At 27.9% G+C, this 12,420-nt stretch overlaps 3 protein-coding genes across 3 annotated transcripts; all 3 read left to right on the plus strand.

Annotated features, from left to right (window-relative positions):
• The first annotated feature begins 1,519 nt into the window (after positions 1-1,519).
• On the plus strand, positions 1,520-2,659 carry LOC138860012 (pro-resilin-like). Its single transcript, XM_070116759.1, has 3 exons — positions 1,520-1,574; positions 1,753-1,824; positions 2,218-2,659. Exons 1-3 carry the CDS (start codon positions 1,563-1,565, stop codon positions 2,530-2,532), a joined length of 399 nt encoding a protein of 132 aa, XP_069972860.1. The 5' UTR covers positions 1,520-1,562; the 3' UTR covers positions 2,533-2,659.
• A 2,776-nt stretch (positions 2,660-5,435) lies between these two features.
• On the plus strand, positions 5,436-6,508 carry LOC113809534 (pro-resilin-like). Its single transcript, XM_070116760.1, has 3 exons — positions 5,436-5,470; positions 5,704-5,775; positions 6,076-6,508. The coding sequence occupies exons 1-3, from the start codon at positions 5,459-5,461 to the stop codon at positions 6,379-6,381; spliced, it is 390 nt and encodes a 129-aa protein (XP_069972861.1). The 5' UTR covers positions 5,436-5,458; the 3' UTR covers positions 6,382-6,508.
• Positions 6,509-9,358: 2,850 nt separating this feature from the next.
• On the plus strand, positions 9,359-10,451 carry LOC113809533 (pro-resilin-like). Its single transcript, XM_070116573.1, has 3 exons — positions 9,359-9,423; positions 9,651-9,722; positions 10,019-10,451. Exons 1-3 carry the CDS (start codon positions 9,412-9,414, stop codon positions 10,322-10,324), a joined length of 390 nt encoding a protein of 129 aa, XP_069972674.1. The 5' UTR covers positions 9,359-9,411; the 3' UTR covers positions 10,325-10,451.
• The last annotated feature ends 1,969 nt before the right edge of the window (positions 10,452-12,420 follow it).

The raw sequence follows: 12,420 nt of genomic DNA on the forward strand, positions 1-12,420 counted from the left end.
TCTTGTTTTTTTTATACTTGTCATTGATATCGTTAATTCTAGAACTATTTTCAAAAGTATCTTTGCTGTTTTTTTTTTTTTTTTTTTTTTTTTTTTTTTTAATAGCTGAAACTATTTGTCATAATGATAATACTAATAATTTTGATACTAATTCTAATAACAATAATCACGATAATAATATTCATGATAATGGTTATCTTTGTTGTTTTTATCATTATTAGTGTTATTATCATCCGTTTTTATTATTATTATCAATATTGTCAATATTATAATTCATTTTGATATATTATTATTATTATTATTATCATTAATGGTAATAACTTTATCGTCCTTAATATTATTTTATTATTATTATTATCATTATTATCATTACTTTTATCACTATTATCACTATTATCAAAATCATTATCTTTTTTGTCATCACCTTTATCTCTTGTTATCATTACTTATTTTCTTTATGATAATCATTGATGCCTTCATTAAATGAACAGAACAGTAGTGATATCAAATGCAATAGTTGTGAGGAAGATTTTTTTTTTTTTTTTTTTTTTTACAATAGTGATACAAATAATAACGATAATAATGGTGACAATTGTAAGAGAATTACAATGCAAACAAAAATGATGAATAATGATAATGATAATGATATAAAGATGATTATAATAATAACAATAACAACAACAGCATTAATAATGATAATAATAATAATAATAATAATAATAATAATAATAATAATAATAATAACAATGCTAATGATAATGATAATAATAATAATAATAATAATAATAATAATAATAATAGTAATAAAAATAATAATAATAATAATAATAACAATAATAATAAATATAATAATGACATCAATAACGGTAATGAAAATGATAATATCGATAATAATAATAATTTAAATGATGATAAATAATCATAACAAAAATAACCATAATTATTATGATCCTATAATTAATGATAACATAACAATTATTGTAATAAAAATAATGATAATAATTATGAAAAAATGAAAATATGAAATAATAAAAACGAAAAATAATAATGATAATAATTATTACAAGAATTGTATCCTTAACAATGAGATTATAATGCTAATATTAATATAAATGATTATAACCAGAACAGCAAGAAAAATATTAATAATGATAATTATAGAAATATTTAGAAAGCAAACAAGGTCCACGATAAAAACGGCACTGATGATAATAACACTACTGAAGTACTGATCCAGGAACGAAAATGAAATTAGTCAGAACAGCAACAAAACCATTAATATTAATGGTAATAAAGGTATTAACCTTTACAATGATTTGGCAATGAAAGTATTATTACGGCTATTTGCCATTGGTTATTATTACGATAATAACAATAACATGAAAATTGATTAAAATAAACATATGTAAAGCAAGATCTTTCCAATGAGGTAATAGACCTTCCATGCGCATGACAAGTTCTGCAACATACAAGGAGCAGGTGCATGACGTCACAGCACAAGCGGGTATAAGTACGTTTATTCCCAGAGTCTCTGACACAAGCCATCCAGCATCCACACCAACATGAACTCAAAGGTAACTGTCAATTATGGGTTCCTGTGGAGTCAGGCTGTGCAAAGACACTTATTTTTGATAATATATATGATATTGATTCTTGTAAGATATGTTCATTGAGAAATATGAGAGGAGCTTTCGTGGAACATGTATCACAGCTTTCTTCTTCTCCAGTAATAAGTAACCACTTCCTCCTCAGGTCCTTCTTCTCGTGACTCTCGTGGCTGTGGCTGCCGCTGACAGGCGCCCCTACTCGTACTCCGCCCCCGAGGTCTGTGGGGGATAAGCAGTCTTTCATCTCTGTATTAAGAGTTGAGACTGAGGTTACATTGAATTATCTTGTATTAATGGCCAATCATTGCCTTTACAAATTAATATTGTAGAGGCCAAAAAATATTTAGCATCCAACCTTTAAAACTAGATCATACACCGTATAAGAATAGAACTTAAGTAATTCAACAAAACAGAGTCATTACTCCTGTATTGGAGGGTCCCTCGATTATAAAGTTATTGTTACTTATTTTAGGATATATAAATTTTCTGCTGAGGAAATCTTGGAGTTCAAAACGTCATATTCTTATTTTTCCTATGCCAATGTTTCTTTCAAATGTACAATACCTATAATATATAGTAAGATAAGTAATGCAAATAATGATTTTTCCAGTTCTCCTCTGAGGAATTCGGCCCCGCCAACTACAACTTCGACTGGGCGGTCCAGCACAGCGACTCCGGCAACAACTTCGGCCACCAGGAGGCCCGCGACGGCCACGACACCCAAGGATCCTACTACGTGCAGCTCCCCGACGGCCGCCTGCAGACCGTCAGGTTCACTGTCCAAGGAGACTCAGGATTCCTCCCTGAGGTGTCCTACGAGGGAGAGGCTCGCTACCCTGACTCCTTCGAATCGTTCGAATCGTTCGAGTCGTTCGAGTCTCGTGAATCTCGTGGCTACGCCCCTCCAAGGCCCGTGTATGGTTAGAATTTGCCAAAGATTGAGAACTCGTTGCCACATCGGTCACCATCACTTCCTCAGATAATTTATTTTACATCACGTGCTATATATTATGTTACCTTTGATTTTGAATAAATCAAGCAGATAAAGCTAACTGGTCTATAATGTTACCTGTCGTTATGTCACATTGGATTGTGAAAATGTATTTAAGTAAAAAGAGTTTTATGACAGTAATGACAGTAAAATGAAGATGAGATAGTATTACTACTCTTACTGCCTTTGACAATAATTATAATAATAATAATTATGATAATAATAATCATATTCACCATGAGCTTAGTAATAATAAAGGTAAAATAACAATAGCAATATAAATAAAGGCAATAGTAATGATAATAATGTGAATATGGAAAATTATATCATGCTAAAAATACTGTTACTAGTACTAATACAAATGATTATGACGATAATGATGATAATGATAATAATGATAAAAAATAATAATTATGATAACCACAATGCTGATGATAATTAAATAATTGATATTGTTATCATCATGATTATGATGATAATAGAGATAATGGTAGCAATGATAACAATAGTAATGGTCATGACATATTAATCATAATGATATAAGAATATGAATATTAATGATATGAAGGTCAGTGATAATGGTGGATATGATAATGATGCTCATGATAATGACAGTCAATAATAGTAATGGTAATGCCAATTCTGATAAGGGAATTGATACTGAAAATGGCATGGATACTAATAATACAAATATTTATACTAATGATTACCTAGTTTCCGATGGATTACCAGCAATAGCAGTTGTATGCTAATGATAAGCTAATACTAATAAAAGCAGAAATAATGATTATTATTATGAGGGTAATGAAAACAATAACAGCAACAACAATAATAATGACAATAAATATAATTGTAGTAATTTTCATTAACTTCCTCGTCGTCATCACAGCATGTCTGAAATTTCTATTATCATTACTATTATCATAATTATTATTACTATTATAATCATATGAATTTTAGTGTTGTTGTCGTCGCTGCTATTATTACAGATAGACTTTTTTATTTTCATTAATATAAATACAGACACTGATATCAATATGAAAGTTAATTATTACTATTATTAATACTATTATTACCATTATAACTAATTACTAATCATTACTATTATTATCACTATTGCTGCTGGTCTAGTAATCACCATCTTCACCAGTATTGTTTTACTATTTTCAATTAGTATTACGATAATTGTTATTTATACCATCATTATTATTGTTATTGAAATAATTTATCATTTATCATTACTGATATTATTATCTTTATCATTATCATGGTTATCATTGTTATTATTATTATTATTATTATTATCCTTTGTTATTATTAATAATATTATTATTATTTCTATTATTATTATTATCCTATTCTTTATTATTACATTATCATTCTTCATATTTTCATGAATATTAATATGGTTATCATTATTATTATTACTACTATTATCATTATCGTCAAGATCACTCTTCAAAATCATTATTGTTACATATTGTATTGATATTATTGTCTTTATTATTATTATTGTTGTTATCATCATCTTCATCATTATCATTATCATTATCATTATCATTATCATTATCATTATCATTATCATTATCATTATCATTATCATTATCATTATCATTATCATTATCATTATCATTATCATCATCATCATCATCATCATCATCATTATCATTATCATTATCATTATCATTATCATTATCATCATCCTCATCATCAATCATCATTATCCTCATCGTCATTATCCTCTTCATTGTTATTATTACTATTATTATTTTATTATCATCATAATTATATTAATAATTATGGTCATTACTGTTAGTCTTCTTATTTCATTATGATCATATCTGCGGTTATGATTTTTATTTCTAATAATATTATTGTCGTTAGTATACTTGCTATTAATATTGCCATTACTAGCATTAGTATTGGACCTATTATTATAATAATTCTTAGCAACCTTGCTATTGTTTCTTAATTATTTGACTTATTTTATAATGATAATGATAATAATGATAATAATAATAATAATAATAGTAATCATAATAGAAAGATTTACTAAGATTTTTTGATAATATGAATCATAATAAAAACAAAAATAATCACAATTAAAATAATGAAATAATAATCGTAGGAATGATAACGGCAATTATATTAACTTTTATAATTGTAAATGATGAAACTAATAATCATGATAATGATATTAATGATAACAATGATAGTAACGATTACGATGACGCCTATGATAATAAAACTGATATTGATAAAAAAATGATTATGACAATGAAAAAGTAATAATTTTAATCATGATTGTAAAAGTAATAAAAAATAACAGTGATAGTGACAATAATGATAGAAGAATAATGGTAATAACGATAATCATGATAAGAACTATATCCTGAATGATGAGAATGATCATAACAATAACTATTAGTTTAAATGATCATATCCATAATAGTGAAAAATGTTGTGATAAGGAATTACAGAAATAGTATTAGAATAAGTTCATGATAATAGTGACACTGATGACAACACTAATGAAACATTGATACATGCACAAAAATGAAATTAGTCTGAACAGCAACAAATGAATAATGGCAAAAAGTAATAACGTTTACAGCAATTTGACCATAAAAGAAGTATCATTACTGCTACTTAAAACGATTATCAAAATAACAATAACAAAAATAATAATTGCAATAAATCAATGTAAAACAAGATCTTTCCAATGAGGTAATAGACCTTCCATGCGCATGACAAGTTCTGCAACATACAAGGAGCAGGTGCATGACGTCACAGCACAAGCGGGTATAAGTACGTTTATTCCCAGAGTTTCTGACACAAGCCATCCAGCATCCACACCAACATGAACTCAAAGGTAAGTGCCACTTAAGGGTTCCTGTGGAGTCAGGCTGTGCAAAGATAGTTTCGTTACTCTGGTTAGATCAATTAGCTGCAGCAACGATGATAAAATCCAGAACTTATTTTTGATAATATATATGATATTGGTTCTTGTAAGATATATTCATTGAGAAATATGAGAGGAGCTTTCGTGGAACATGTATCACAGCTTTCTTCCTCTCCAGCAATAAGTAACCACATCCTCCTCAGGTTCTTCTTCTCGTGACTCTCGTGGCTGTGGCTGCCGCTGACAGGCGTCCCTACTCGTACTCCGCCCCCGAGGTCAGTGGGGGAAAACAGTCTTTCATCTCTGTATTAAGAGTTGAGACTGAGGTCACATTGACTTATCTTGTATTAATGGCTAATCATTACCATTACAAATTAATATTGTAGAGGCCCAAAAATATTTAGCATCCAATCTTTAAAACTAAATCATACATGTAATTCAACAACCTGTACTCCTGTATTGAAGGGTCTATCGATAATAAAGTTAATGTTACGTATTTTATAATATATAAATTTTCAGGTATGCATTTACCCTGTAACAAAAAGGCAGTGATTAATATATAATTTATTTTACAGTTTTCCTCTGAGGAATTCGGCCCCGCCAACTACAACTTCGACTGGGCGGTCCAGCACAGCGACTCCAGAAACAACTTCGGCCACCAGGAGGCCCGCGACGGCCACGACACCCAAGGATCCTACTACGTGCAGCTCCCCGACGGCCGCCTGCAGACCGTCAGGTTCACTGTCCAAGGAGACTCAGGATTCCTCCCTGAGGTGTCCTACGAAGGAGAGGCTCGTTATCCTGACTCCTTCGAATCCTTCGAGTCGTTCGAGTCTCGTGAATCTCGTGGCTACGCCCCTCCAAGGCCCGTGTATGGTTAGAATTTGCCAAAGATTGAGAACTCGTTCCCACATCGATCACCATCACTTCCTCAGATAATTTATTTTACATCACGTGCAATATATAATGTTACCTTTGATTTTGAATAAATCAAGCAGATAAAGCTAACTGATCTATGATGTAACCTGGTGTTATAATTCCTTACATTCTGAAGTTATATTTAAGTAAAATTAGTATGATAGTACGATAGTAAAATGATGAAACTAGTACTACTGCTACTGCCACTAATAAGTATGATAATAATGATAACGATTATCATTATAATAATGATAGCGATAATAAAAATAATATTGATGTGGATAACAATTATAATAACTATTAGGAAAATACTAATACTCATACAAATGAGTATGATAACGATGATAATAATGATAACATCAATCATAATGATGATAATTATGACAGTAATACAATAATGAATATTATGATAATATAAAAGCAAATGAAAATGATGATAGTAATGATCATGGAATATCAATGATAACGAACTAGATAACAAATAATAATACTAGCGTAAATGATTATGTTAGCACTACTGATAATGCTAATAATGATTATAAGATAATGATGCTCACAATGAAAATAACAATGATTGGTAATGATAGATAAAATGATAATAAAAGTGTCGATAGAAGTAATGACAAAATCCATTACTGATGATAATCTAATGCCAGGTAGAATGGCAATGATAGTTGCTCAATTGTTTAATGGTAATGATAATTATGATGGTAATAACAATAACAACACATTATCATCATCGTCATTACTGAAATAACTATTTTTATTATTGTTACTTTCTTATTATAATTTTCATTGTTATCATTGTTATTACTAGTATTATCATTACCATTATCATTATTATTTTTAATATTGTTATTGTTACCGTTGTTTCTGTTAATACTAAAGCAGTCGTTATTATCATTATCATTATTATTATAGATATTATACTGCTATAAATATCAATATTCATTAATATTCATATCATTATTATGCTATTGTTATCATAACCTTCTTGTCAGTATCTACTAGTTTCTATCATTATTACGATATTTACTATTGATTTTATCATTATTGTCAGTTTCATTATCATTTTTTAAATAATTTCTGTTGATGATATTAATATTAATACCATTATTATTATCATTATTATTATTATTAATATTGTTATATTTATTATTTTTATCATCATTGTTTTTATTATTGTTATTGTGTTATTATTGTTTTCATTATCATTATTATAATCATTACTTATTACTATTATTGTTGTTGTTATTATTATAATAATCAATCTCATGGCCATCAGTATTGACATTATGAACATCCCCCTTTTCTTCCCTATCATTATTGTTACTGTCACTGTTATTATATTGTTCTTGTCGTTATTAGTTTTATGACTTTCATTGCTATTGTCGTTATTATTATTATCATAGTTATAATTATAACTATCATGACCATTACCGCCATTCTTCTTCTTATATAATCAGAATCAAAGTTATGGTTATGATTATTACAATTAGTAATCAATCTTGTTATTTTTATACTTGTCATTGATATCGTTAATTCAAGAACTATTATCAAAAGTATCCTTGCTATGTTTTTTTTTATTATTATTATTTTTTTAGCTGAAACTATTTGTCATAATGATAATACTAACATTGATACTAATACTAACAACAATAATTATGATAATGATATTCATAGTGATGGTTATCTTTGTTGTTTTTATCATTATTAGTGTTATTATCATTATCATGTTTTCATTATTATTATCAATATTGTCAATAGTATCATTTATTTTGATATATTATTATTACTATCTATTATAATTGATAGTAATACTTTTATCGTCCTTATTGTTTTGTTATTGTTATTAGCACCATTATTATTATCATTACTTTTATCATTATTATTACTATCATCAAAAGCATTGTCGTCTGTGTCATCATCTTTATCTCTAGTTATCATTACTTATTTTCATCATAATCATTGATGCCTTCATTAAATAAACATAACAGTAATAATGACTGTAATAGTAATAAAACTGATGATATTAAATGAAATAATTGTGAAGATTTTTTTTCTTTTTACAATGGTGATACAAATAGTAACGATAATAATGAGTAATGATAACGATAATGATATAATGATGATGATAATATTAACAATAGCAATAATAATATCAATAATGATAACGATGATGATGATGATAATGATAATGATGATGATGATGATGATGATGATGATGATGATGATAATTGTTATTATTATATCATTGACGTTAATGAAACTGATAATAATATCGATGACAATCATTTCATTAATGGTAATGATTATAATAAAAATAATCATAATTACTCTGATCCTATTATTAATTATAGCAACAATGTAATAAAAATAATGATAATCATAAAAAAATAAAATATGAAATAATAAAAACGAAAAAAAGATAGTAACAATTTGAATAACAATATTCGTGATACTAATTATCGAATAATGATAATGATAATCATTATTATAAAAAAAATATCCTTAATGATGAGATTTTAATGAAATTAATATAAATGATTATAACCAGAACAGCAAGAAAAATATTAATAATGATAATTATAGAAATAATAAGAAATCAAACAAGATCCATGATAACAACGGCACTAATGATAATAACACTACTGAAGTACTGATCCAGGAACGAAAATGAAATTAGTCAGAACAGCAACAAAACCATTAATATTAATGCTAATAAAAGTATTAACCTTTACAATGATTTGGCAATGAAAGTATTATTACGGCTATATGCCATTGCTTATTATTAGGATGATAACAATAACATGAAAATTGATTATAAAAAACATATGTAAAGCAAGATCTTTCCAATGAGGTAATAGACCTTCCATGCGCATGACAAGTTCTGCAACATACAAGGAGCAGGTGCATGACGTCACAGCACAAGCGGGTATAAGTACGTTTATTCCCAGAGTCTCTGACACAAGCCATCCAGCATCCACACCAACATGAACTCAAAGGTAAGTGCCAGGGTTCCTGTGGAGTCAGGCTGTGCAAAGATATTTTCGTTACTGTGGTTAGAACAATTAGCTGCAGCAATGATGATAAATCCAGAACTTATTTTTGATAATATATATGATATTGGTTCTTGTAAGATATATTCATTGAGAACTGTGGTACGAGCCTTCATGGAATATGCTTTACATCTTTCTTCTTCTCCAGTAATAAGCAACCACTTCCTCCTCAGGTCCTTCTTCTCGTGACTCTCGTGGCTGTGGCAGCCGCTGACAGGCGCCCCTACTCGTACTCCGCCCCCGAGGTCAGTCCTTTATCTTTGTATCAAAATGTCGTACTGAGGTTAAAGTATCGACTGTCTGATATTTAGGAATAATAATTTCCACTGCAAATGAATATTGTAGAAAGGTCAAATTGCATTTTGCACCCAATCTTTAAAAAAGCAAATCACACACCGTATATGAATTACAGAGTTGAGTCATTATGTTAATGTTCCATATTCCATGATCTGCAGATTTTTTTTTTTTTTTTTTATACATGTTTATACTCTGCAACAGAATCAATACAATGTGTGATTTAAGTATGTTTATTTTTTTCCAGTTTTCCTCTGAGGAATTCGGCCCCGCCAACTACAACTTCGACTGGGCGGTCCAGCACAGCGACTCCGGCAACAACTTCGGCCACCAGGAGGCCCGCGACGGCCACGACACCCAAGGATCCTACTACGTGCAGCTCCCCGACGGCCGCCTGCAGACCGTCAGGTTCACTGTCCAAGGAGACTCAGGATTCCTTCCTGAGGTGTCCTACGAAGGAGAGGCTCGTTACCCTGACTCCTTCGAGTCGTTCGAGTCGTTCGAGTCTCGTGAATCTCGTGGCTACGCCCCTCCAAGGCCCGTGTATGGTTAGAATTTTCCAAAGATTGAGAACTCGTTGCCACATCGGTCACCATCACTTCCTCAGATAATTTATTTTACATCGCGTGCAATATATAATGTTACCTTTGATTTTTAATAAATCAAGCAGATAAAGTTAACTGATCTATAATGTAACCTGGTGTTATGATTCCTTACATTCTGAAGATATATTTAAGTAAAAGGAGTATGATGATAGTATGATAGTAAAATGATGAAAGTAGTACTCCTGCTACTGCCACTGATAAGTATGATAATAATGATAACGACGATTATCATCATAATAATGATAGCGATAATAAAAATAACATTGATAAGGATAATAATTACAAAACAATAAGGAAAATACGGTTACTATTACTCCTACAAATGAGTATGATAACGATGATAATGATACCATCAATCATAAAGATGATAATTATGATAGTAATACAATAATGAATATTATGATAATATAATACTAATACTGATAATAATCTAATTCCAGGTAGAATGGCAATGATAATTGCTCAATTGTTTAGTGGTAATGATAATTATGATAGTAATAACAATAACAACATCATCATCATTACTGAAATAACTATATTTATTATTGTTTATTATTATAATTTTCATTGTTGTCATTGTTATTACTAGTATTCTCATTACCATTATCATTATTATTTTTAATATTGTTACCGTTGTTGCTGTTAATACTAAAGCAGTCTTTATCATTTTTATTATTTATATAGATATTATACTGATATGAATATCAATATTCATATCAACACTATTATCATTATTATTGCTCCTATTGTTATCATAAACGTCTTTTCAGTATCTACTAGTTCCTATCATTATTACAATTTTATCACTATTGCTATTTTCATTATCATTTTAAAATAATTTCTGTTGTTGAAATTAATGTTAATACCATTATTATTATAATTATTATCATTTTCATTATTATCATTATTATTACATTTATTATTTATATTATCATTGTTTTTATATTGTTATTGTGTTATTATTGTTATTATTATCATCATAATTATTACTCATTATTATTATTATCATAATTATTTCTCATTATTATTATCATAATTATTACACATTATTATTATTATTGTTATTATTATTATTATTATTATTATTATTATTATCATTGGTGTAGTTATTATTATCATCATCAATATCATGGCCATCAATATTGATATTATGAACATCCACATTATTTTCACTATCATTATTATTAGTGTCACTATTATTATATTGTTATTGTCGTTATTAGTATTATGACTTTTGTTCCTCTTATCATTATTACTATTATCATAGTTATAATCATAACTATCTTGATCATTATTGTTATTCTTCGTATATCATCAAAATCACAGTTATGGTTATGATTATTACAATCAGTAATATCAATATTGTTTTTTTTATACTTGTCATTCATATCGTTAATTCAAGAACTATTATCAAAAGTATCTTTGCTATGTTTTTTTTATAGCTAAAACAATTTTTCATACTGATAATACTAATATTGATACTAATATTAATAACAATAATTACGATAATAATATTCTTGATAATGGATATCTGTGTTGTTTTTACCATTATTAGTGTTATTATCATTATCATCAGTTTTTATTATTATTATTATTATCAATATTGTCAATATTATCATTTATTTTGATATATTATTATTGTTTTTATCATTAATAGTAATAAGTTTATCGTCCTTAATATTATTTTGTTATTATTATTATTATTATCATCATTACTTTTATCACTATTATCACTATTATCAAAATCATTATCTTTTTTGTCATCACCTTTATCTCTTGTTATCATTACTTATTTTCTTTATGATAATCACTGATGCCTTCATTAAATGAACAGAACAACAGTGATATTAAATGTAATAGTTGTGAGGAAGATTTTTTTTTTTTTTTTTTTTTTAGTTGTGAGGAAGATTTTTTTTTATAAATTATTATACAACAGGGATCCAAATAGTAACGATAATAATGGTAACAATTGTAAGAGAAATACAATGCAAACAAAAATGATGAATAATGAGAGTGATAATGATATAATGATGATGATTATAAT

This window comes from Penaeus vannamei, chromosome 39 (genome assembly GCF_042767895.1).
Source record: "Penaeus vannamei isolate JL-2024 chromosome 39, ASM4276789v1, whole genome shotgun sequence".
Classification (NCBI taxonomy): Eukaryota; Metazoa; Arthropoda; class Malacostraca; order Decapoda; family Penaeidae; genus Penaeus; species Penaeus vannamei.

Coding starts and splice junctions, on each gene's coding strand:
- LOC138860012 (XM_070116759.1), top strand. Junction 1,825..2,217: donor ACTCGTACTCCGCCCCCGAG/GTCTGTGGGGGA, acceptor TGATTTTTCCAG/TTCTCCTCTGAGGAATTCGG.
- LOC113809534 (XM_070116760.1), top strand. Junction 5,776..6,075: donor ACTCGTACTCCGCCCCCGAG/GTCAGTGGGGGA, acceptor TTTATTTTACAG/TTTTCCTCTGAGGAATTCGG.
- LOC113809533 (XM_070116573.1), top strand. Junction 9,723..10,018: donor ACTCGTACTCCGCCCCCGAG/GTCAGTCCTTTA, acceptor ATTTTTTTCCAG/TTTTCCTCTGAGGAATTCGG.